This window comes from Citrus clementina, unplaced genomic scaffold, assembly GCF_000493195.1.
Source record: "Citrus clementina cultivar Clemenules unplaced genomic scaffold, Citrus_clementina_v1.0 scaffold_5, whole genome shotgun sequence".
In the NCBI taxonomy this organism is placed as follows: Eukaryota; Viridiplantae; Streptophyta; class Magnoliopsida; order Sapindales; family Rutaceae; genus Citrus; species Citrus x clementina.
Window position 1 is genome coordinate 40,673,424 of NW_006262201.1, and position 25,430 is coordinate 40,698,853.

A 25,430-nucleotide genomic window follows, 5' to 3' on the forward strand; every position below is an offset into this window, starting at 1 on the left:
TGAGATTACAGAGTAAGACCCCAACTCCCTTCCTTAAATCAGCAAGTAAATGCTAGTGGTAACACTTCTTACTCTCATTCTAATAAGTAAGCACAATCTTAATTCTAAGGTGGAGTGTTCAAATCTAAAATAAAGAGTTCGAGTTTCTTTAGCATATGTATAGTTTATAAAATATTAAAAAGAAACTATAAACACTCAACAACAATTTTTTAATGAATTTGATGTAATTAAAAAAAAACAATAAGATACTTTTCAAGAACCTAATTATTATTGCATTTTACACTCGTTAGGCATATATATTTATATATAAAATTCTTCAAAAGGAAGTTTGTTGAAGTGAGAGATAATATATATATATATATATATATATATATATATATATATATTTCAATGCATTGTATTTTTTCTTGAAATTTATTTTTATAATGCATTGAATTTTTTCCTTTTATCTTTTAGCTTATTCTCACTGTATCAAACTAATAGATCCATGACTAAAGAATAATTTTATAACATAAATTTTCAATTAAAAAAAAGACAAAAATACATATTTAAACATTGAATTATGTGTTTTTTTAACTTGTCATTTTTAGAGCATCTCCAAAAGACTCTTCAAATAAGATTTTACTTCTTATTTGAAAAGTCATATCAATATTAAACACTCCAAAAGACACGTTAATTTAGATTATTCAAATAAGATTTGTTTCTCACTCTTCAATATTGCCGAGTGAGTTTCTCCCTCTTCTATTAATATTTTTTTATTATTTATTGAAAAGATAAGACTGCAATAATTATTATTTATGTTTATTTTAAAAAATATAATAACAATTCAATTGATAGTGGGAAAGATTTGATTAAAATAATATTAATTTATTCTTATTTGGTAAATCTTTTGGAGGGGATTATATTTTTCTATACACTTATTTGCCACATCAATAAGCAAATTGAAATTTGAAGAGTAAAATTTAAAGATCCTTTTGGAGATGCTCTAACTTTAGTAAAAAACTATCTTATTAGAAGATTTCTCCACAAGTATATACTCTTATCCTAAACCCTAGTTTTATTATTTATATTATTTTGAAATCATTTTTATTTAATAATAACAAACACAATCACCGTTTTTTTTTATCGCGTTATAAAAGTATTATTCTTTTTATTTCAAGCTACATGGTTTTACCATACTTGGAATGGGACATTTGCTCTTAATTTTGAGTATAGTATTGTGAATCATATTTTCAAACACTCGTCAGGCTTTGATTTAAGAACATTTGCCCTCAATTTTGAGCATAATACTGTGAATCATATTTACAAATACTTGACAGACTTTAATTATCTTGACTTGGGAAAGCTATGATATGATGTCTAACACCCGTAGTGTAACAATTGTAATTGTTGCCAACAATTTCATAAAAGAATAAAAAATATTGAATGGGTCGAACTATACTGAAATCATTTCACAGTGAAGTACTCTTTCATAATCACACAATCAAAATTATAATGAATTTTTATAATTTATCATTTTACGTATGTAGCTATAATTCGTATTTTACCTTATAACAACTCCAACGTAGACATGACCTTATTCAATAATTTACTTGTACCAAAAGAATAAGAATTAAAGAAAATAAGAGAACTGTCTAGGGCATTTGACAAAAATCTACAAATGAATAAAGAATAAATGCAGCCTGTATTTTCCCTGACCACTCTATTACAACAATTGAAAGATGAATTCGGTGTTAGTCTGAAGACAAAAAACTCTTCAGGGGCTTAGCCTTCCGTACGTGACCTATTAAAGAAAACAAGAGAACTGTCTAGGGCATTTGACAAAAATCTACAAATGAATAAAGAATAAATGCAGCCTATATTTTCCCTGACCACTCTATTACAACAATTGAAAGATGAATTGGGTGTTAGTCTGCAGGAAAAAAACTCTTCAGGGGCTTAGCCTTCCGTACGTGACCTATCGTATTAACAAGATCCTTGCGGATGCAAACAGGAAACATGTTGATCTTCTCATGCACTTTCAATCGCCATAGAACATATGGGAAACTCAGTTGATCACGAGATGTGAATCGAACCACCTCATTAAACCAAAGGCACATGAGCATATTTGTTACTGGCAAATGCTCCCTCACAATGACAGATGCTTCATTTAGAGCTGCATATTTCAACAAATGAAAAAACACAACTAAAAATTTACTTATTGAGAAAGCTCAATTACACAATGCATCAAGCTTGTTAAAATCAATGCTTTGTCTTGGTAAAGCATACCTTTCTTTCCATTGAATCTCTTGTCCTCTGGGAGGCCATCATGGCGATATTGTGTCAGCTGCACCTCAACTTCTTCTGGAGTGGCTTTGTTTTTCCGCACAACAGCCTTCGCCTCATCATACACACTGCTGCGAGCTCCATGCTCTGAAATTGCAAGCACAGAATTTGTACGCCAAAGAAGAGCTTCCAACACCCCTAAAGGATCCCTCCTAAATTGAGACTTTGAATCCACCCATATAGAGAACTTAACTTGAGGGAAGAGGCGATGGGCCAACATCTGATAACAGAGTACACATATTAAACCAGTATAAACATGTTCACATGCACTCTCACCTTCTTAAGTCTTGTACAAACAAGTGAACAAGAAGTCTTACAAAAGGTTTGTCTAGGAAATGATGGCTGATAATCACATAAAGAGCACTCTATATATTGACTATTTCATGGGAGAAAACATGCTTGTGTGTAACTGTCATACCTTTGGAATTTTACCATTCAACCTTTGGTCTGTGAAAGGAAGATCCTTTACAACCACAATGCGCCATTTCCCAATGAAGCCGTCATCACCAATATTATGCCCCTCTGATTCCTGAGCTGCACGGGTAACTTCATCCCAAAATGCAACATAGCAAACCTGAATCCATATGGTACATAATGCATAAGAATTGTAAGCATGTAAGCTAGCAAGTCCAATATGTCATACTTGCTAACCTTGCGAAGTGATGCTTCTGACATTCCAATTGGTTGATAAAGATCATCTCCTCCCCCGAATGCACAAGTAGATACCACAAATTTGCAATTTTGCATGTAAATTTTGTCCTCATCTGAAATTCTAAACCCTCCACGTTCACTGTAAAAACCACAATGTATTTCAGCGGTTTCTTTCACCTGTGAGTAACAAAATTTTTCAGCATATATCAACACCTAAACACATAAAGCAGCAATATTGTACAAAATTATATGATTATGAATTGCAAGAAACTTAAACTCAGATAAGCATTCAAAAGATGGCAACCATCCATTATCCCAACTATGGAAAAAACTATCAAATGTGTTCTAACCTTGAAACTTTCCTCTCTCTGATCAAAAGTTTGAATTCCTGTAAATAAATTAAATCTTGTGCCTTCTCTGGGTTGTTGGGAGAGAGTGGAGTTTCCCCCTACGTAAGGTAGGTCATTGCCCGACAAGTAAACCACTTTCTTTATGGGACTGCTGGATTCCTTATTCATAGGAAGATCAAGATTCTCAAGTTCATCAGGACGCAACATCTTCAAGCAAGCTGTTAGAATTCACAAAATTATGTCATACACTGAAATGTCCGTAACATCTTTTACATGATAGATGGCAAAAATTAAAAGTACTATAGTTAACTAGTCCTCAAAAATTAAAAGTACTATAGTTGACAGGTCGTTTCCTATACAACACAAGAATGCAATTATTAAAGCATTAACTTCCTACAATCCAACAAGCCCATTATCCTTTTCAACAAGAGAAACTGTTCTCCATACTTCCGCTTGATTCACACTCCCACTCTTCCAACAATCTTACTATTTGAATTCATTCTCAAAATTTAAGGCTGCCATAGCTGAGTTTATTTCATATATATATCTAACAAGCAAGAACTCACTGATACACAAAATATCATACTAAGAAGTTACAATTCAACATATGCTCTTGACATAGTATTCTACCTAAGAACACTTAACGCTGCTAGTAAATAATAATGAAACTACACTACAGCTTGTTTCTTTCAAAACTTGAACATAGTCAGTACAATCCAGGCCAATTAAGGAAATTACCATAACTGTGTATTATTGCTCATAACTGAAACATGTTTATTGAAATTTATTATCTTTGTACACAATGCTTCACTTCGGTAGTAAGCTAAGATATATAACAAATTAAAAGGAAAATTTAAAAAAAAAAACACTTACGTTCCTTAACACCGTGAACGATTTTCATAACCGGATCAAGCCGATTCAAAGTGGAGTCGGATTTCTTATCGGGAATCGGTCTCTTGAACTCCTTGAGCTGTGACGTCACTTTACCCTGTTCCGTTTTAACAATCATACTCGGTTTCCTTCCAATTCTGGTGGCCTCGAAAACGAGCAATCCAATGGCGAATACCAGGACCAGGACCATCCAGTACTTCATAAAAAACCTAACAACTCGCCGAGTCAACTCATTGTTAACTCGATGGAGGCTTTTCTTGCGCTTTCTGCGAACTCGGACTCGCATCCGACCGAGCTCGTCCGAGTCATCGTCGGAGATCGGGATAGATACGCCGCTGTCGTTAAACAATGAAGACGACATATTGAATCAGTTGGTTAGCAATCGTCTGTACCTGCAAGCATTGCAATGATCAACTGAACATCAGGATAAATTTAAAATAATTTCAAATAAGTTTTTGGTTAATAAAAAATGCATTAGAAGTATGATATTCATTCACCTTTTGTAAAAGTTTAGGACGTGGGATCTAAGCGATCAACTTACATACCACTCATATATTTTTTTTCCAAAATAAAAAATTTATAATATGTCATTTATTTTATGAAACTAAAACCCGACATGTCGTACATTTATTTTATATATGTCTCATATATTTTTAATATATAAACCTTCTGTTGCACAAATTCCTTTAAGTTTTAATACATTATGGAATTGCAATGTTTGTTTACCTATATTTTTTTTTTTATGATCAAAACAATTTCTTTTTAAACATAGATGATCAATTAAATAAATTAATGACCAAGTAAATAAAACTACTTAGAAAGTGTTTTCATTTTATAAAGTGGATTTTATTTTTATAAATAAAAAAATTAATAGAAAAAATTTGAATATTACATGTCATTTTTTAAGCAATTTTTCCCATCTATTAATTTTCATAAAAATGCTTTGCAATCTGAAAATTGCTTAAGAATTCATATAAAGTTCATTTGTATTGCAATTAAGAGACTTAAAAGTGAATTTAAAAAGTTAAAAGTTAAATTTTAATGTTTAGTAAAAAAAAAATTTTTAAATTATTTTTGACATATACAATTATTTAAAATTCACAACATTTTAAAAAATAAAATTTACTAAACATTTAATTGATTCTACTCACATTATTCTAACAACAATTATTTTCAAAAGTACAATATTAACAAAACTGCAACATTAGCAAAGGATTGTCTGCATCATAATATGTGCAGCCACAAATCTTATTCTAACATGAGCATTTCATAATAACGAAGGCTTTTTATTAAACTCCATATGAAAGAAACGATATTAGAAAATGAGCAAAATTATGATGAGAAGCAGCAATGGGAAAAGAAGAGTTGGTTGATGAAAGTATAACTATTTACCCAAAAAAAGGGCAATTCACTGTAAAATGATTCCGTTCTCCTTTGTCCCCAAATAGGTTTGTGTGTGTAGAGCTTTTTTATTATCTAAGTGTCAACAATAAGGAATTTTTGAAGCTTTCTCTACAGCTGCTGAGTTGAAAGGAGCTATTTTATGAACCGAATGCTTGAGAGAACCCAGTAGATCCGCTTCAATCCATTCGTACCTGCACATATCCGGTTACTATGAATGAAATGAATATACAAATGTTTCAATACATGTAAATGTGGGAATTAAATAATCCAAGTGTATTTTTGCCAAAAGTGCCTAGGCAAGGACTTACAAATTCCGGCAGAGATAATCAGCGGTGACTGATTGAGTAATGACCCTCATTCTGAAATCCTTAAGTTGGTGCTCGGAATATTTCTCAAAATTTTCTTCTAAAATCAATGAAAGCCTCTCAATGTTGGTCTCAAACTGCTGCTGTTGGTCCTCAAAAAAGTTTTGCTTTATTTTCCTTTCCTCTCTTGTCATCTCATTTTTCAACAGGTCATCGGCAAACATGTAAAATGCAAATGGGTACGAAAATGAAAGGATCCGCCTTGCTCTAAAGAGCTTATTCAGTCCATCCTTTATCCAGCCAAAGTCCTTGGATGATGTGTCCTTTTCACCCAGTATTTTTATTTTATCCTGTATGTCTTCCTTCATCTCATACTCAAGCCTAAAAGATTCTGTATGAGCTTTGTACAGTTTGTGGCAGTGATAATAGCTTTCAAGCCTCCACTTCCCATGCTCAGGTCTCTTTTCCGAAACTTCTATATATCCGTTTGAATATTCCAAACCGGAAATCCAACTGCATAAGCAAAGCAAAGGGCATTTCAAAATTTTATTGGAAATGTGATATTAGGAATAAAAAAAAAAATGCCAAGAGCTAGCTACCACTCACTTGAATGTGATCCCACACTTGCAGCGCACCATGTTGCAACCCCCATTCTTTTCAATTGGCTTGCAACATTTTGGGCAAGGTTTTGTGTGGGAAGAGATCCAATTAAGCGAAAGGGATTCTACCTCAAACTTCTTGGACCAGAGTTCCCACATTAGGCACGAACAAGGCGAGTGTGCTACAGATGAGCAACTAAAACAAAATTGGAACCCACAAGCACATTCAACCTCACAAAGTTCATCAGCCTCAACTTGTATTGCATTTCCACAATGTGGGACGCTAGGGCACCATTTAACTCTTCTATTATCATCAATATATGATTCTAACAAGAATCGCTCAAATTTATCAGCAATATTAGAATCCCTTGCGCTAACTAAACATCTTATCTTTGCTTCATCACACACAACATTGCATTTGAGTGCCATGCACTTAATGCGTCTACTTTGCCCATCGTTTATCTTCACGATAAAATGTTCAGTCCAACCTAAAGCACAATCACACAAGAATATTCGATTATTTCGGTTCCACGTGACGTGACAACTGAAAACATACAGATGACAGATTAGCAGCTTACTTACAATTGTTGCAAAAACAATGACCACAGTCCATGGTAGTAACTTCTTGAGGAGACACGTCATCACAGCAAATATTGCAACAAAAAGTGGATGAACACTGGGATAAGGGAACTTGATGATCATTCTCTACAACTGTTACCCCTGCTTGAGCAAATAATTTATCTTTTCCCTCCTCTACAAGCACTGCAAACACTTTTTCTACGTCCCAACGATAATGGATGAGTAAGGTTCGTGCATGTTTTTCCTTCACTGATAGCAAGTCCATTACTCTTAGCAAGTCCCCCATCTGCAAAGGTTTAACATTCCCATCTCACACACAGCATGTTTCTACACATTAGAAAAATCTGAAAAACATCACCACAGTTGTAGCGGACACTTTACCTGTGCAGCCAAAAGTGATTCTTTTGGTATTACCTGCACAAAAAGGGAAGGTTACAAGACAAATTCTGCTTCATTAATCGAAACCAAATAAAAGTACGCTCCAGTGAATGTTGTCATTTGCAGAACAAGAAAGAATTGGTTCAAAAATCTTGCCATCAATCTGCATTGAGGAGAAAAGAATCCAAGAATTTCATTATGTCTTACAGTTACATAGTCTTCGAACCTAACCAGCCAGAACTTCATCTAACTGCATAACAGTCTAAATAAAATCTTTTGAACACTAATTATTCAAGTACAATCAGGATTAAAAGGAGGAATATATATATATATATATAACACAACAGTTAACTCAATTCTCTCATCTGTGAGGTCGAATCCCAGTGCTTTTGTTTCAACTGCAGAGGTTTTACCAATTAAATTAGTAGGCACCCACAACACAAAAGAATTACTTGCTCTACCAGAAACAAAACTGCACTATACCATACTGGACGCACTAGCTCTGGCCATGTTCTCAGTCTCAGGGGCTTCAAAGCCGTATCCATTATCATCAATATCGACTTCATCGTCATCAAGATACTGGTGCTCGTCATCACTATTTCCGTAGTCCTCCATTTTAAACAAATAAAACAGCAATAATAAAAATAAACAGAAAAAATTATCACTGATTTATTAAACTAATGAACAACGAAGAAGTTTGCTTTATATACAAAAACAAGGCAGGACAAGAATCTGGGTTTTTCTTAAACTTTTAAAAATCGTATGTCCTATGTCGTGTTAGACTAGGACTAGGTTTCTGCGGATTATTTTACATATTGCAATGTAAATAAACCAAAAAAAAAAGGGGGAAATTTTGAATTACGTTCGAGCAATGAACTTTACCTCTCCTATGATCAATTATTAGTGCACACTGCAATTTAGAACTCGGAGAATTGAGGAAATTAGGGTTCAAGTTTTGAGATGAATTGTGAAAGTGATTTGCACAGTGCATTATGCTAGGCAGCCGAGTCAGCCGGCCATTTTTTCTTTTTTCTATTTTTCTTTCTTTTTTCTATTTTTCTTTCTTTCTTTTAACTTTTTATGATCTCACTTTTTTGAATAAGAAAAATTTGGACTTCTTAGTGCTCATAGATGCTTTTTGAGAATTCGAGCTGAACCTTTATCATTATATCATCTTACAACACTTGAACCTTGCCGAAACTTATTTTTCTGTAAAACATTTTCTTTCAAATAAAAGAAAAAAAAGGGGCCAATGAATGTTAAGAGTACGTTGCAAAGGCAAGACAGGTAATCCACACAATTCACCGTTACACGTTCACAACGTCGTCTACTTTAATCTCCTCTTAATAATTAAAGCGACTTGAGCTTTTTCAACGCAACAAACGTTGACAGTAGTAGCTGACGAATATAAAGAAGAACTACAGCAATCGACGCCATTTACTGATTTACAACTTTATCAATGCTCCGGATCCAAAAATTACTGAAAACTGTGTTAAGCCATGAGGTTAAGATGAAAACAAAATATATGATAGGCTCTGTAAGCGAAAACGTGGTGAATCTATCGCCAACCGCATGAAAAAAAGAGCCATATTGAGCTATATATTGATATACAATTAAAAGGAAAAAATTAAGTTAGGACCCCTGGTCACCGGAGGCTTGCCGCAAGTTAAGATCAATTGTGCTGTCCCAGTTGCTTCCTTCTAAATTATTCTGATGGGAGAGACTGAGAATGCCCCTTATTCCTCCTACAATACCTTATGGTTGAGTTGTGATGTCTTGGATGAATAGAATAATTAGACTGCAGCTGTTCTAAGAATTATACCATTGATAGCGGGGATCTTCCACTCATCCCATGTTTTAATATCCCAATGATTAGGTGTCCTGGTAACTAGGAAGTGAAGCTTTCTCAATGCCGTTTGTATTATAAGGAGCAATCTTGTGAACCGAATGCTTGAGCGAACCCAGCAGATCGGTCTCAATACATTCATACCTGCATTAGGTCAACAGATGTACAAGAATTAATCACCACTGGAGAAGACAATGAAACATGATTCTGTTTGCCGTCCGCAATTTTCCAAATAACTTTGTCATACACAAATAAACCCAATCAAAAGTAAATTTAATGCAAGATTAAGTTTCTCTGTATATTGCTATAATATGGGTTTTTGGTAATTTTGGAAATTACTCCATTTACATGGTTAAATCTTTAAGTGAAATCCTGTTAAACGTAACTCTAACAACAGCATTTAGGCATGGTTGTAGAAAACAGGATAAACTCACAGATTTCGGCAGAGATTATCAGTGGTCGCAGAAAGAGCAATGACCCTCAATTTCAAATCCTTAATTTCGTCTTCATTGTATAAATGAAATTTCTCATCCAGAAACGATGAAAGCTTCTCAATGTTTGCCTCAAACTGCTGCTGTTGGTCCTCAAACAAGTTCTGTTTCATTTCCCTTTCCCCCTTTGTCATTTCATCCGCAAATAGATCACCATCAAACATGTAATATGCAAATGGGTAAGAATATGCAAGAACCCGCCTCGATCTGAATAGCCTATCAACCCCATTGAATAGCCAAACGAAGTCTTTAGATGATGCTGTTGAACATTCCTCCAGTATTTTTATGTTATCCTGCATGGTTTCCTTCATCTTAGATTCAAGCTTAGAAGAATCCCTATGGGCTTCGTAGCGACTGTAGTAGTGAATATAGCGCTCAAGACTCCTCTTAGCAGACTCAGTTTCCTTTTCACGGTCTTCTTTGTATCGCCCACAACTGTGACCAGCAATAGACGTCCAAGTATGATCGGAACCAGTGGCAGCACCACAAAGCCAACTGCACAATTAAGGAGAAACTTCAAGAATTCAATTTTGATCTTGTTACGTAGTAACCAATATTCCAGGGAGAAAATAAAAGTTCATTGTTTTCTAGAGGTCTATTGGACTACCAAAACATGCGGCACAATACCAAATATAGTATATATAAATGCCAATCCATAAATCATAATGGATATGACCAAAAAAACAGACCTTGGTCCTGAAACATTCAAAGATTTTGGTATATTAATCAAGGTAGCTGGTAAGTTATATTATATGTAACTTACAGCAACCTACAAGGAGTCACCTAATTCAAGAATATGGCAGTCTATGAAACACTTGGGAGCTCATAGTTGACTAACATTTGGGTTTGCTACAAGTCAATGATATGCAACTTAAGCAAGACCCATTAATCAAAATGCAAATTTTCAAAGCAACATTCCTGTTAAATCATGCCTTTTAATTCATTGGTCAAACAGCCAAACAAAGTCACAAACAGGAGAAGGATTGTCATAAATTAAGTCTTCATTTTTGTTAGCAGTGGCAGGTATAACTGTTTAAGTAATAATTATCAATTGATGGTAACAAGTATAATTACATTGAATAGATTCACTCTCACGAGAATGGAAATGCAAGAAATATTGAAGGTTTAGTCATTGACATCAGAGCACGGTCATGAAATGTGACTGCCCCATGGTAAATATAATATCCCAAGATACCATTTAGAATCCCCCCACGAACAAACATACAGTGAATGCAAGAACAAATCCTTCGCTGTATTATATGAGTGAGTTACAAATCCCTAACTAACTCGATGACAATAATTTTTAAAATATTGTCACAGAGAGTCAGAAACTCTGGACGCATTCTTGAACAAATTTCAATGGTCCAAGTATCCACAATGTCTAGATCTCAATCAATATAGAACTTTAAATATTGCATATCCATGACATGTGACAGGAACTATTTCAGCAGTTCGAAATATAGAGCTCATACAGTTGAAAGATGATAAAATCTCAAATACTAAACAAGGCCCAAAAACCACAACTTAACCCAAGAAGAAGTCATAAAGAAGAAAATGGTCATCCAGTGAGTACAGGCACGTAAAACAGCCCAATCCCAACCAGTTATTCACTTACATTCATGCAAGCACACAGAAAGAAGATAAAAATGCAGCGGAAAGAGATAAGAAGTCGCACCAAAATGGTTGCCCACAGATACAGGATACTAGGTTGCAACCTCCATTCTTTTCAACTAGTTTTTGACATTTTGGGCAATGTTTTGTATGGACCGCAATATAATTAACTGTCTCGGATTCATCCTGGCATTTCTTGGACCAGAGGTCCCACATGTAACACGAACAAGGCGAGTGTGCTTCATATGAGCACCTAAAACAAAATTGTAGCCCACATGCACACTCAACTTCACGAAGTTCATCAACCTCAATTCTTATTGCATTTCCACAATGTGGAACACTGGGGCACCATTTCACTCTTTTATTATCCTCTATATATGATTCTAACATGAAACGATCAAATTTATCAGCAAGGTCAGAATTTCTTGCTCTAACTAAACATCTGATTTTTGATTCATCACAGATAGCATTGCACTTGTGTTCCATGCATGTAATGCGTCTACTCTGGCCCTCATTTATCTTCACAATAAAATGCTCGGTCCAACCTAGGAACAAACATACAGAAAAATTAATCAATCTCATCTCTCCAAGCACCTTGAACACACAATTCCTTTGTGAGAACTGAAAATGGATAATATAAATCTGTATTACCTAGTTAACCCTTCCATTGAGTATACTTCACTACTTCTTTGTCTTTTCCTCTTTTATTTTTTTTGGGGGTAATAAATTACTTTGTAATTCTCAATGCCACAGAGTTCCAGCAGTACACCATGGTTAATATGGGACCAGTTTATACAAAAAAGTTATTATGAAAAATATCAATTAAATATTAAACTTTTACGTGAAATCTTCCCTCAGTGAGTTTAAGCATTTGATAGAATAGGTAATCATACGACAGTAACAATATTTCAGCAAATCCTAAGTGCAGATGTTAAATACTTTGTTAGAGAAACTGTAAAGTGGCTGGTCCAGGACTTCAGAAAGTTTTTACTGAATAGTGCCATTCAAGAATAATATTCATGTTAACGTACTTACAACTGTTGCAAAAATAGTGACCACAATCCATAGTAGTAATTTCTTCTAGAGACACATCATCAAAGCAAATATTGCAGCAATAGCTGGATGAAACTTGGGATGAGGAAACGTCATCAGTCTCCACAATAGTTAAGCCTGCTTTGGCAAATAATCGCTCTTTCCCGTACTCTACAAGCACTGCAAGCACTTTTTCGACATCCCAACGATAATGAATAAGTAAGGTTCTTGCATGTTGTTCCTTCAGTGATAGCAAGTCCATTACTCTTATCAAGTCCTCCATCTGCATGGTTCAACCCCCAAAATTAAAATATAAAAAAAAATCATCATAAATACAATGCTTATTCCCTTTTCATTTTCCCTTCTACTTAACAAAGAAACCTAAAATATATATAGACCAGCCTTAGAAGTAAATAACTACAATTACAGCAGATGCTTTACCTGTGCTGCCAAGAGCGATTCTTTTGTAATTACCTGCAGAAGAGGAAGGTTACAAAACGGATCAACAACAAGAAAAATGCAGATAAATTTGCAGTGCCAAAGAAAAAAATAATTTAATTACCAAGAATGAAAACCCCCAACAAGATCATTCCCTGTTTCTTCCAATCCAAATTGCACCAATTAATCAATCAATTCTGAGGAATACCTTAAAATATGTCATAATAAAATTCTTATACAACACTAATTGCAATAATAAGAGCTTGTAAACTTTACAGCAATCATTCTTATAAATAAAACACAAGCGCCAGGGAAATAAAATTTCACCGCAGAAAAGAGCTTTGAAATTATCAATCTGATCGCCATATAAAATGCTTGACAAAAAAACAAAGTTAAATTCCATCGTTTCAATTAATTATTGCTTGTATTTTCAACTATATTGCTTAGTTAAAAGGTTTATTCTCTCATTAAAAAATTAATTGTTTACCAATCAATAAAATCTTTGAACGATAGCTATGTTTCTTTAGCTTAGTAAACTAAAAAATTTCGATTTCCATGAAACTGAAGGTTCTTTTTTTCCTTTCGTTTGTAGTTCTTTAAATAAGTACGACACCGTACCTTACTGGAAGGACAAGAATTAGGCGGAATTTCGGGCTCAACGGCGGCTTCCAGTTCGGCGGCATTCTCATCGTCATCAACAAAATCAACTTCGTCATCATCATCGTAATAATCATAATCATAATCATAATCATCGTCGCTACTCCTGTATTCCCCCATGATATAAAGTCAAAAGTGCTATCAAGACAAATTATTTTCCCGGGAAAATCAGGGGGCTTGTTTTTTTCCGGGAAAATAAACGGCTTGCAGAGTACGGAAAAATCACCAAAAGAAACGAGTTTATAAAATAAATAGGACTCTATCATCGAGTTATCGTAATGCCGTTAACTTTGACGCTGTTGGCCTGTACTTGCGGTTTTAGCTGATATTTTTTCGGAGGTACGCACGCAGTCAGAAGCTTCAGGTTTTTGACTTTTTGTCCAATAGAAACGCGACAGGGTAGCAAAAAATGCGATCGTTTCGTGGGGTTGGGTCTCTTTTTTTTTCTGAGTTTTTGCGCATCTATGCTTAAGTTGTGTCGTATTACGTGGCTTCAAAGCATTAGTTCAAATAGGAAATTTTCTGCAGCGAGGCGTCTCCGTCTGGGTTTCTGCAAATTCATTGTTGCTTTCCGGTTTCCAACTTGAGATCATCTTATATCGAAGATCAAACGCACATAACTTCTTTAAGAATTCAGAGAAAGGAAAAAATAAAAAGAAAAGGAAAACGCACATAAAATATTGTTTTTTTTTGGGTTAATTCTGTGATTACCTTGAGCAAATAATATGTTTTTCTGCTATTAAGCACTATAATTTCTCTGCTCGTTCTGGAGGAGGCAGGACAGGGTGTTTGTCAATTGAAAACTACAATTTGAGCAAGTTTGATTCTTTTTCTTTGTATTTTTCACTATTTCTAAACAGAAAGTTTTCCAAGTCAGGAGTGACTTCAAATTAATTTCGACAGGAGTCATCATAGCTACCCAAAGTCCAAAATGACAGTTCGGTTTTGAGGGAGGAATTGAGAGGGTCAGGTTTAATGAAATATTTTGGACAACTTTAACCATCTATCAAAAATGGTTTATGATTCCATGATACCCGGAACTGAAGTACAAAACTCCAAACATAAAATGTTAAACCAAAAATAATAATAATAATAATAATTCAGAGATACAAGCAGAAAATAGATCTACGGGTAACAGTCCATCACACTGTAATTCTGGCCTCAACGTTTGGAATACTGTGGGGCTTTGCGGGCTTTATGGAGTCCAGCTTTTTTCCTCTCTACTACTCTGGAATCTCTAGTCAGAAGGCCTTCCTTTTTCAGAGGGGATCTATGGTCCTGGCTCACCTTCAACAATGCACGAGCAACGCCGAGTGTTATTGCTTGAGCTTGACCAGAGAGGCCGCCACCATGAGCTTTCACAAAAACATCATAGCTAGTTTCATAACCCAAAGTTACCAAAGGGACTTTTATATACTGTAGCCATAGTGGATTGCCTTGAAGATATTCCTGCATGACATTAAGAACTGAATCACTAGGACATCAAAAGCAACTGATAAAAAATGTAAAAAACAACACTATTAAGCATAACATTCCTCATGGGTAGATCCTTCTCCTTCATGGATCTTCCTATGAGAGAAACACTAAGATAGCCGTGACCATGCTCAAGCTGAAAATGCGACCCTAAACTTTGCGGTCTTGCTCTTCCATTTCATTCAGTTAGAAAGGCCTACTGGCGCAAAAAGAGTTGCTCTATCATGCATAAACACATCAGAAGCAAAACTCATCAAGATGCACCAAAGAACACTGCATTGATGGCTAAAATGTTGACCCTTTTATGAATAGAAGGGGCAGAAAATAGAACCATAAAACATCCTTCCAATGATCATTGCAGTTAGTTGCCTGAAGCTTCTAAGCGAAATACCTAGCAATTAGTGAGGCTGTGACATCTAATCTATTTGGCCTATGCGTCAACCAAAAGAAGAAAAATGCATTTTCGAGAGCAGACATGATCTGATCAATGGACATATATCTCTTTTATACACCAGTTGACAGAGTGTCAGACTGGCCTGGACCCATAAACTCCATTTGCACCTGATGAAAAAGGAAGTGTGACCAGAAGTCAGAGTTCACAGGGGCCTAAAACTGAACACTTCTCAGCTCAGGTTTTCCTCCAACAATTAGGTTGAGGTTAATGAAGATGAGCACATAGCTTTAACCCAGGGAAGTCAGATGAAGGGAGCATGATATATAATCAGATGCATGGAGCATTGCGAAATTTTACTATGGTAATGGACTGTCTACCCATGAGTAATGGAGTCCACACGACCAGAAGATAATCAAAGAAACAAGATGTGGAATCACTGACATAGAAACACCAGCGGTTCTAAAAAGAAGAATGGTGGATAACAGCCCATATTGTGAGCTTGTCAAAACTCGCAGGCAACTGGTAGTTGGACATCTGGAATACAAAACTTTTCATAATAACTGAAGCCACCTGAGTTGCAATTATTGCAATTAGGAGGTAACCCTAAAATGGATATACAACATAAAACGAAATATAGAGAGAGAGAATGAGAGAAGTGAATCCTAAACCGCCCAGAAATTAAAACCAATTGCAAAGGTTTCTCATCAAAATGAATTCGCCAAAATCAGTTACTAACATAAACTCCCAGCATAAATAAATAAAATTAAAATCAGAATCAATATAAGGTAAAAAGAAAGAGAAGAAACCTTGGCATCGCGGTAGTTGATGATGAATTTGCCGGTGCCTTCTTGGAGGACGACACGAGCAATGGCGCATTTCCGACGGCCCGTTCCAAAAATAGTTTGAGCCGCAAAGCCACCGGGAAGCCTCGACTTGACGTATTTCTTGAGGTCAGTTGTTTCCAGTTCAGCTGGCGCAGCTTCTGTGGCCGATACTACCAGTTTTGGGGTTTTATCATTTTTTGGAGAGATGGATATCGATTTGGACCTGTGTAATGAGACAAAGGGGATGCCTGGTTTCTGAGAAATTTGGGAGGAAAATGAAAGGGAAGAGAGGGAAGATGTGAGAGGAGATATTGCGGGTGACATTGCCATTGTTGAACATGGATAAACATACAACGCAAATGTGGCCTAGGAAGAGTAAGAGATGTGGTTGCTGGTAGCAAACGCTGTCGTTTCTGAAGCTCCTCAATTGTGGCTCAGAAACGACTTGCCGTTTATTTGAATTATAAACGGGTTGTGGTTTTGACTCTGGTTCGCAAATATTTAATTGGGGTAATTTGTAGGGACTTCCTTCGGATCTGGCGTATTAACACTTAAGTAGAAACTAGAAAGCCTGAGCTAATTATTAGATATTTAATTGTCATTTTTTTCCCACTTCCTTAGGGTGCGTTTGATATTGAAATGTTGTAATTTTTTATGAGGATTAAAATATTATAACTTAAAAACTATAATTGTGAAAAAAAATATAATAAATTTTTTATTATACACGTAAAAAATTATATTAATATAATTTTTCAACCGTTAGTATTTATCAAACAATATAATTTTCAAACTACAACTACTAATATTTATCAAATACTTTAAAACTGTAACTTACCCAACCTCAATCCCCCATAGTCCAGTATCATCGTTATTCGACAATCCCAGTTGATAAACACAACGCGCACCTCATTCGATTTTTTTTATTATTATTTAAAAGAATGGTTTAATGAGATCTATGAAAATTTTGTTTCTAAAATGCTTACTTTATTATCAATGGGGCGGAGGAAAAACTGAATGAAAAAGGATCTAGTGCAATTTCATTTTAACGAGTGATTTCCCACCACCGCAGCCTTCAGGGAAAAAAATATGATTCGCGTGGAACTTATTTAAGTGGCATTATAGTCATGGTACAACATAAAAATTTAATAACCAAAAAATAATTACTGAAATATAACAAAATCCATCCGCGATCGGTCACCCCTTTCGAATCAGGCTCAGATAGACGGGGCCACAAGCAAACTTCAATTTCAAAGTCCAATCCCTTCTGGCCAGTATGCCACATCAAAGTTTGTAAATGGGCTACCCGTTGTAACTCCTTGTCTGAAAGTACTCAAGGTTCCGCATAAGCTCAATTGCCAATGCCAGAGTTAAAGTTGCAAGGCTTGTTTATTTAGACCAATGCTCTCCAGTTGATCCTCCCCATTTCATAACACGGCTTGCTGCTTCATCAGCCTGCAAATTCAGTGGAGGTTGAAATGCATAGTTGAATCAAACAACTTTGTCCTAGATAACAGTACTGACCTCTTTTCTCCAGTTGGTTATTGAAGTGATCACTATCAAGATTAAGGTTTGCAAACCAATGCCTCCAATCATCCCTGACCAAATACCCTGCACCCCAAAACTGAAGTATTACCAAACCCAAAGTACCAACAAAGTATTACCAAACCCAAAGTACCAACAAAGCCGAAGAGAATGATAAATAGTATGTCACCTCAGCTCCAAAACCAAATGTGAAACCCAGGAGAATGCCCAGTGGCAATCCAACAATGTAGTAGCATCCAAGGTTTATGTATGCAACGAGAGATTGCCATCCAGCTCCCACGGCAACACCTTAATATACAAGGGCAGTGACAATGAAAGACAGGACAAAAATCTTGTCTAATCTATTCACAAGATGTTTTAGTAGTTACCAGATAAGACTGGCTGAAGACAATTCATAAGAACTGTGATTGCCAGCAAAATAGATAACTTGGTAGTTTCTGCAGCAACTGCTTCACTGTTGGTGAAGAGGAAAGGGAAATTGTATCTTGTTGCAAGCACCAAGATTGTGCAACAAACACCTATTGTCACAGCTGTGATGGAAACCACTAACACAGAAAATTTTGCAGCCCTAGCATTACCAGCTCCAAGTTCATTTGATACTCTAACACTATATAAACATCATCTGAAAGTCAGTCACATAAAAGACTACTTAGCTGCCAACAAGGCAGAGGCAAAGAGTAAGTAATTTGAAATCCAATAACTGGTTCAGGTATTTTAGTTCCATGTGACATGTATCAGTTTCAATGTCGAATAAGTTTCGCACTGGCTAGTATGTCATAATATTACCTGATTGCAGCGTTGAACCCAATTGCAATCATTGCATCCCATCCTTGTATATTCATGCTGCAAAAAAAGTGTAGAAGTTAATCTAATAGCTAACTATTTCATGCTATTTCTTCCTCAGAGAATGCATCTTTTATAATTGCTTACACAAATGAAATGGTCTGCCTACCAAACAGAAATGGCATCAACTGCAATCAAAGCATTCGGCAAGCGACCCGTTATGACCACCAGCAGCATCAAGTACCAAAACTCCAAGCTGCAAAACACATTCCCATGAAATATAAATAAAGTGAGACAGTATTTTAGAATATAACTCAAAGAAAGGAGACTGAGATATATACATACCAGAGCATAACAGCAGATGCCAGAGAAAGCTTGACGAAGGCCCACAAATCAGCAAACGCTAGCCATGAAAATCCACTCCAGGCACCATCAGACTTGGTAATGAAAATGTACAACAATTGCAGAATAACTATGAGCCACCAAGATAAATTTAGAGTGATTGCTGCTCCAATTAACCCCCAGCCAAGCTTCAATATGAGCAACCAGCTAAAGAGTGCATGTAACACTAGTACAATTGCTGAAATCCAGGCCATTACCAGCACTTTCCTCTGAGCTTGTAAGAATTTTTGTATTGGAAAATTCAAGGCGTAAGCGAATAATTGAGGAAGCATCCAGAGAGCAAATTTACCTGCATGATCCCAAAAGCGCAACATGGATTGACGTTAATAAAATATAATATCTATAACAATTATGACACTTGTTGATGAGGAACTGTCTAACTAACCAGCAGCATTGGAGATCTCAGCGGTCTCTCCAAAGAGCATTAGAACCGGAGGAGACCAAACATAGAGAGGAGAAAGAACACAAGAAGTGATCAGCAGAATGACCCATGATCTCTGCATGTACACGCCCAACATCCTAATACTCCCCGCACCGAATGCTTGCCCACATAAAGTCTCCAAAGCACTTCCCATTCCCAACTGAATTTAGTACAGAAATTTAAGTTTATAAATAACGAAATAATTTCCAAAATTAAGTAATAAATGGATAAATAAAGAAATAAAGAAATAAATAATCACCATGACACCGAATGCAAGACCAGCAATGACAGAGTTCTCAACGGAGAAAGCAGCGAGCTCGAGTTCACCGACGCGACCAGCAAAGGTTTGAGTAAGAGCACCAAGCGAATACTGACTAATAGAGGTGAAAATTGCCGGCCCTGCGAGTTTCCATAGCCGCTTAGATTCATAACCAAATTCCTTAACAAAACCTAACTGCTTTTGCTGATCATCTCCATCGCTATAAATATCGTAGCTTTCGGTCGCCTTGTTACTCAGAAGTGGACTTGTATTTTCCGCTGACATGGAGACGACCCGAAACGCTTGATTAAAGATTTAAAACACAAGGGTTTGAATTTAGTGAAACCAACTGTCCTTCTTGGCTGAACACTTAGTTTGTTGGTTTCTGAAACTTTTTAGTTCCGTGTGGAACTTGAAAAGTGGTACTTTGACAACGGTTCGATTTACCTACCAAAGTGGTGCTTTGACAACCGTTCGATTTACCAAATATTTGGCGCGACCTCTCTGACAAGTGAATGATTGATTGGATACGTTTTTATTGTAGTTAAGGGAGCTTACTAACTTACAGATTCTGTAAGTTACAGCTCACTCACAAATTTGGTTATGGGTCCCATATGAGCCCACAACTAAACACTATTCATGTGAGGGCTGTACCTTACAGAATCTGTAAGGTAGCCCTCTCCTGTAGTTAAGGGGCAACACCCCTGTATTGACTAAAATTACATTATTATGATTTTATGCACAATTGTTTTTTTAATTAAACCCATTAATTTTCTTTCTATACACTCTTTTTTATTAATATTTTATTATTAATAACAATTTTTAATGAAATTACCTAGATAATCATATTTTCTCTTTCTCTAACTACACTTGTTCTCTCTCTCTCTCTCTCTCGTTCCTTTAATTTCTCACCACTTTTTACATTTCTTTTTAATGATAAATAACAAATGATTTTTGGGAGATGAGACAATTTGCTTAAAAGTCAAATAAATATTGTTCTAATCTACAAGAAGAAAGGGAAACAGGCACCCACCATCTACATGCAACCTTTACATACCATAAAAGAATAAATGATTTTTTTCATCTAAATTTTCAAAAAAAAAAGAAGTAAAACCTCTTAATTTCTCTCTAAAGGTAATGTAATGATATAAATTAACAAATATTCCCATTTTCATTTCTATCTCAAGTTAAGACTTAAGAGAGTTCTATTTGCAGGCAACTTATGTGGTGGAGAGAGAATCTTGTTACAATGAAATTGAAGAAGGAAGAAATTAGTGAAGATTAATTTTGGAATTTTAAAAAATTAAAATTTAACAACAAATACATTTTTTTTTCATATGAGTTTAAAGAAGAAAGTATTGAATTCAAATAATCCTATCCCTTTTTTTGTGTACTTATATTTACCGTTAATAATATATTCATATTTCCAATTACATCGATTCCCTTATAGTAAGAATAAATTTATGTTCTCACTAATAACATAACATGAGTTTAAGAAACAATAAAGGCCTCACTTAATAAGCTCATTTTCTTTAACACTTATATGTATATTACAATAAAAAATTTACTAATAAATACTTCAAATATTTATAAGGATTACTGTACATCAAATTTATTGTGGCAAAATTTAAATTTCTAGCATCACGTAGAATTAGTGAAAAATATACCTACCACCACCCAACTTTTTTTAAGAGGAGGGTCCCTTCATAAGATATGAATCAATAAGACTATAAGTTATTAAATTTGTAATAGCAAAATTTTAGTACCTTACGTTAAGTTACGTAATTTAAGAAGTGTTGATGCTCAAAATAGAGATGGCAAAACCCCGGGCCGGGTCTGGGTATTGCCATGACCAGACCCTGCCCGGATGCAACCGGTCCGGGTCTGGGTCCGGGCCGGGTTTTAATCCGGGTACCCGGATTTTATATTTTTTAATATTTTATGTGTATATATTTTTTATTTTTTGATAATTTTATAAGTTTTAAATTTATTTCAATAAAATTTGACATGAAAATATAAATTTTAAGTGTTTAAAACTTTATATATGTATAATAAATAAGTCAAATAAATATAAAATATTTAAAATAATATATATTTTATAATTTTTTTAATAAAATCCGGGTTCCGGGTTTATCAAGTGATGCCCAAGACCGACCCGGCTTCATACCCGGGCCGGGTATTACCCGGCCCGCAACACCCGGGTACGGTCCGGGTCCGGACCGGACGGGTATTTTTACCACCTCTAGCTCAAAACAACTAGCAATACACGATTTTATTGTTATAAACATATTTTTGTCTTTTTACACTAATAAGAGTCATTAAAAAAAAATTGATGTCGTCACTCATGACAATTACTAAATAGTCTTCACTCAAATCATAAACTTTTTTTTTTTTTTTAACCAAAAGCAATTGTGTGGTACAATTTCTTAAATTTGTTATTTATATTTTTCAATTTTCTTAACAAATTTTTAGAAGAATAAACATGCTCAATCTATTTGAAAGAATCAAAGAAACATTGCTAGATTACAATTGTTGTCATTTTGAAGGAATTATTAAGTGTCGGAAACAACTTGACGCTTATTTTGCGGTGGACAAACAATAGAATCAGAAACGATAAATGAGTTATGGTAATGTTTGATTGTTTAGTAATGATAATCCTCAGGGTGCATTTGTTATTATTTTTCAATTAGTGTTTTTAAATCTTTTTTAGAAAGGAAAATAATGTTTTTGATGTCATATTCTTAAACATAAAAATGTCTTGGGCAGATTATTTTCAAAACAACATAAAATAAAAAAACATTATGAAATTAAAAAAATATTAAAATATTAAAAAATAACAGTTAAATATAAAATATATTAAAAATATGATTGGTTGTTTATCTGAGAACATTAAAAAATAACAGTGAAAATTGTGTTCAGATGAAAAGATTTTTCAATTTAATATGCAATAAATAATTATAAAGCCACATTAATTTATATAAAATCAGTTGTAAAAGAATGTTTATAGGTATATTATTATTATTAGTATTACGCAATACATATAATGTTTATATATTTGTTTGATGTTTTCTTATTATAATTTTAATCAAAATCAAATGGAAAAAAGCTAGTAAAATAATAAAACTAGAAATAATTAGCATATCACAGAATACAAAAATTATGCAAAAACTCAATAAACAGTTCAAAAAAATTACCAGGAGAATAATTACACAGAGTTCGTCTGATTAGACAAATTCTGACAAACAATACTTTATTCAAGCGCTTTTTTTGTATGATCTCCTAAAGGTGTGTGTCTGATAATTAGAATTGATTAAATTTATTAATTAGTAATTGGAATAAGTTGGAATAAAATATTCTGAAATGAAAAAGAGTTGAAAACAAAATGAGGGATAAGATTAGAATAATTTATTTACTTAAGTTGTGTTAAAAAAATACCCTTAATTCGTTACTGCAATTATTAATATTTATTATAATATTTGTCATATCATTAAAAAAAGGGTTATTTTTCGCCTACCCCCATATGTTTCAACGAACTTTGGCCCCAACCCTAATGTTTCAACAACTATCACTGCACACCCTAATTAGTGAATTTTGCCGTTAACTTTGACGGAATTGTCAGTTATTTGAGTAAAAGACTTGTTTACCCTTATTTCCAATGCTATTACTGAAATATGAAGGTGTGGCTGAGAAGTATGTGTCCGCTACAAATTTTTCTTCTTTACTTGAAGCAAGTGAAAGGAAAATTTCGTTGGATTATTTGATTGGATTTGGGCAAGTGTCTGTTGCAATTATTGCACTTCCTCAAAGAATTGTGCAGCACTTGAAAGGGATGGAATTTTCAGTTATTTCAGTAATTTTCAAAAAAACAAATTCCTTACTCATTTGTAGTCAACCCCACAAAGCCCACCGCGTTGTTCTTTAAATCCAAGCCTCGCCGTTTTAAACAAGCATAAATGCAAATGAAATAGCAAACCAATCTTTATCTTCCAAGCCTTATGCACCAAACTAGTCATCCAATTTTCCGAACAAAATAGCTAATCGAATTCACCAAATCATTTTATTCATCATGCTAGAACGCCCAAAAAACTAGCAAATCATCTAATCAATTTTTAAATTAATTTATATTTTGCCATCAATTCCAATTTCAATATTGACCAAGTAAAATTATACCCAAACCAATCGATCGGCTTTGTGTTGTGGTTGTTGTACGAGCGGCCAGCGGTGCGGCGGTGCTTTGTGGCATGGGGTTCCAGTGAGTGGCTTAAAGGAATTACCGCTCTTAGCAAGAATGAGATTTATTCTTAGAATACGGCCGAAGAAAGGCAACTAGGATTGATGTCGCAAAATCTACAGTGATTGAGTCAACTGCACATTCATCTCTAGAGGGGCTTGTTCTCGAATACCTGCAAGTGAATCAGATCTGGGCGTACTCATCTTTAGAGATCCTGCGGGTTAATACGACTTCCACCTCGGACTAAATTCACTAGATGGAATCTCTTGATAAGGTGCTCGGCAGTCACGAACTGACGATGGTGATGGTGGATGAAACTGAAACTGAAACTGAAACAAATTTGGTGAGGTGTGGAATATGAGTTTTGGTAGATTGGTGAGGTGAGTGTACTTGTGTGGATTTTGATTTGGATGAGCATAAAACGATAGCATTTGGTTATGAAATTGAAATTCTGATGTGGGCTTCGGGTTTCAGTTGGGGATCACGGGAGCAAACCATCATTTTCTTTTTTACCCTTGTTCTGTCAAAGTTATATGCGGAATTTATTGATTAGGGTGTGTGGTGATAGTTGTTGAAACATTAGGGTATGCGCCAAAATTTGTTGAAACATATGGGGCCTGGTAAAAAATAACCCTTAAAAAAATAACAATGATGATAATACTATCATTATTATTTCTTAAAATAATAATAATGGTAATAATAATAAGCATGACAACCACAACAATAATAATTTCTACAAGGTGATGATGCTTCCTCCATGGGAGATTGATAGCGAGTTGCTACTTCCATGCGAGATCGGCTGGCACTGCATCAGCAGCTGCTGTCCCCGCTGATGGCAGGTGTGGTTGCCCTGATTTCGAGTCCTACTGTTGGTTCCTATTTCTGATAATTACCCTTCGAGAATTGGGGAGCTGCTGCTGTGGTGCGCAAAACAATCGCAGTTCTTGCTACTCGACTCGAGATAGACAGCTGGCCATCAACAGCTTCGCGGTTGGCGGATGGCAAGTGCTGCAGTTGCTAATTTTGGGTGCTGTAGCCTAGTCCCATTTTCATGATTTTCGTTTTCTTCTTCTTCTTATTATTTTTTCTTTTTATATTTTCGTGAATTAATTAGGACAAACTAATGTTGAGTTTACTTATCAATAATCAGAATAGGATGAAATCGGAATGAGCTGGAATGAAAATGGAGAACGAGAATCAGAATTAGTTGTTTATTTGACCTATATGAATCGAAATTAGAATGGGTTAGAATCTCATTAATGCGTTTATTTTATCTTGAAATCGGAATTATAATGAGTTAGATTGTAACAAATTACTAAAAAGTATTTAATGAATTATTGTCATTGACACAACTCAAAAGTGTATTACTCCCAAGTATAAGAGTGTCTAGTTATAATATAACCCGGTGAGTCCGGGGTCGAACCACATAGAATTTTAAATCTAATAGTCAATTTAAAACTAAGAAAATTAATTATGGGGAAAATAAATTATTTGAAATCAATTTAAAAATATGCCAAGGTTCGGGATCCACTCCCTGTATTCAA

The 25,430-nt window shown here is 34.9% G+C and overlaps 5 protein-coding genes across 8 annotated transcripts; all 5 read right to left on the bottom strand.

Annotated features, from left to right (window-relative positions):
* Positions 1 to 1,606: 1,606 nt before the first annotated feature.
* Positions 1,607 to 5,694, bottom strand: LOC18040663. Of its 3 annotated transcripts, XM_024182990.1 has the most exons (8): positions 4,715 to 4,793; positions 4,200 to 4,609; positions 3,327 to 3,544; positions 2,977 to 3,153; positions 2,744 to 2,899; positions 2,269 to 2,545; positions 1,958 to 2,155; positions 1,607 to 1,783 (listed from the first exon to the last, which is right to left on the bottom strand). In XM_024182990.1, the coding sequence occupies exons 2-8, from the start codon at positions 4,576 to 4,578 to the stop codon at positions 1,734 to 1,736; spliced, it is 1,455 nt and encodes a 484-aa protein (XP_024038758.1). In that variant the 5' UTR covers positions 4,579 to 4,609; positions 4,715 to 4,793; the 3' UTR covers positions 1,607 to 1,733. The 3 variants fall into 3 exon arrangements, with proteins under 3 accessions (XP_024038758.1, XP_024038757.1, XP_006434910.1); XM_024182989.1 differs by lacking the exon at positions 4,715 to 4,793 and adding an exon at positions 5,610 to 5,694 and having other exon boundaries at positions 1,643 to 2,155; XM_006434847.2 differs by having other exon boundaries at positions 1,643 to 2,155.
* Positions 5,683 to 8,523, bottom strand: LOC18040664 (probable E3 ubiquitin-protein ligase ARI2). The gene is made up of 6 exons (XM_006434848.2): positions 7,966 to 8,523; positions 7,486 to 7,518; positions 7,108 to 7,390; positions 6,533 to 7,013; positions 5,930 to 6,439; positions 5,683 to 5,812 (listed from the first exon to the last, which is right to left on the bottom strand). Exons 1-6 carry the CDS (start codon positions 8,095 to 8,097, stop codon positions 5,701 to 5,703), a joined length of 1,551 nt encoding a protein of 516 aa, XP_006434911.1. The 5' UTR covers positions 8,098 to 8,523; the 3' UTR covers positions 5,683 to 5,700.
* A 211-nt stretch (positions 8,524 to 8,734) lies between these two features.
* On the bottom strand, positions 8,735 to 13,969 carry LOC18040243 (probable E3 ubiquitin-protein ligase ARI2). Of its 2 annotated transcripts, XM_024182987.1 has the most exons (7): positions 13,519 to 13,608; positions 13,025 to 13,097; positions 12,904 to 12,936; positions 12,466 to 12,745; positions 11,495 to 11,975; positions 9,763 to 10,314; positions 8,735 to 9,472 (listed from the first exon to the last, which is right to left on the bottom strand). In XM_024182987.1, exons 4-7 carry the CDS (start codon positions 12,743 to 12,745, stop codon positions 9,355 to 9,357), a joined length of 1,431 nt encoding a protein of 476 aa, XP_024038755.1. In that variant the 5' UTR covers positions 12,904 to 12,936; positions 13,025 to 13,097; positions 13,519 to 13,608; the 3' UTR covers positions 8,735 to 9,354. The 2 variants fall into 2 exon arrangements, with proteins under 2 accessions (XP_024038755.1, XP_006434912.1); XM_006434849.2 differs by lacking the exon at positions 13,025 to 13,097 and having other exon boundaries at positions 13,519 to 13,969.
* Positions 13,970 to 14,540: 571 nt separating this feature from the next.
* LOC18040244 (30S ribosomal protein S9, chloroplastic) lies at positions 14,541 to 16,738 on the bottom strand. Its single transcript, XM_006434851.2, has 2 exons — positions 16,231 to 16,738; positions 14,541 to 15,006 (listed from the first exon to the last, which is right to left on the bottom strand). The coding sequence occupies exons 1-2, from the start codon at positions 16,576 to 16,578 to the stop codon at positions 14,719 to 14,721; spliced, it is 636 nt and encodes a 211-aa protein (XP_006434914.1). The 5' UTR covers positions 16,579 to 16,738; the 3' UTR covers positions 14,541 to 14,718.
* A 521-nt stretch (positions 16,739 to 17,259) lies between these two features.
* On the bottom strand, positions 17,260 to 20,041 carry LOC18042078 (protein DETOXIFICATION 33). The gene is made up of 9 exons (XM_006434853.2): positions 19,656 to 20,041; positions 19,361 to 19,556; positions 18,919 to 19,264; positions 18,743 to 18,829; positions 18,577 to 18,633; positions 18,159 to 18,397; positions 17,960 to 18,078; positions 17,770 to 17,856; positions 17,260 to 17,700 (listed from the first exon to the last, which is right to left on the bottom strand). Exons 1-9 carry the CDS (start codon positions 19,938 to 19,940, stop codon positions 17,635 to 17,637), a joined length of 1,482 nt encoding a protein of 493 aa, XP_006434916.1. The 5' UTR covers positions 19,941 to 20,041; the 3' UTR covers positions 17,260 to 17,634.
* Positions 20,042 to 25,430: the final 5,389 nt, after the last annotated feature.

Coding starts and splice junctions, on each gene's coding strand:
- LOC18040663 (XM_024182990.1), bottom strand. CDS start 4,578: ATGTCGTCTTCATTGTTTAACGACAGCGGCGTATCTATCCCGATCTCC. Junction 2,546..2,743: donor TGAATGGTAAAATTCCAAAG/GTATGACAGTTA, acceptor CTCTGTTATCAG/ATGTTGGCCCATCGCCTCTT. Junction 2,156..2,268: donor GAGATTCAATGGAAAGAAAG/GTATGCTTTACC, acceptor TGAAATATGCAG/CTCTAAATGAAGCATCTGTC.
- LOC18040243 (XM_006434849.2), bottom strand. CDS start 13,677: ATGGGGGAATACAGGAGTAGCGACGATGATTATGATTATGATTATGAT. Junction 12,937..13,518: donor ATTCTTGTCCTTCCAGTAAG/GTACGGTGTCGT, acceptor CCTCTTCTGCAG/GTAATTACAAAAGAATCGCT. Junction 12,746..12,903: donor AATCGCTCTTGGCAGCACAG/GTAAAGCATCTG, acceptor TGAACCATGCAG/ATGGAGGACTTGATAAGAGT.
- LOC18040664 (XM_006434848.2), bottom strand. CDS start 8,097: ATGGAGGACTACGGAAATAGTGATGACGAGCACCAGTATCTTGATGAC. Junction 7,014..7,107: donor TCATTGTTTTTGCAACAATT/GTAAGTAAGCTG, acceptor ATTGTGCTTTAG/GTTGGACTGAACATTTTATC. Junction 5,813..5,929: donor GATTATCTCTGCCGGAATTT/GTAAGTCCTTGC, acceptor GGATATGTGCAG/GTACGAATGGATTGAAGCGG.
- LOC18042078 (XM_006434853.2), bottom strand. CDS start 19,940: ATGTCAGCGGAAAATACAAGTCCACTTCTGAGTAACAAGGCGACCGAA. Junction 18,079..18,158: donor TCTTCAGCCAGTCTTATCTG/GTAACTACTAAA, acceptor TTGTATATTAAG/GTGTTGCCGTGGGAGCTGGA. Junction 17,701..17,769: donor TAACCAACTGGAGAAAAGAG/GTCAGTACTGTT, acceptor CTGAATTTGCAG/GCTGATGAAGCAGCAAGCCG.
- LOC18040244 (XM_006434851.2), bottom strand. CDS start 16,578: ATGGCAATGTCACCCGCAATATCTCCTCTCACATCTTCCCTCTCTTCC. Junction 15,007..16,230: donor TCAACTACCGCGATGCCAAG/GTTTCTTCTCTT, acceptor AATGTCATGCAG/GAATATCTTCAAGGCAATCC.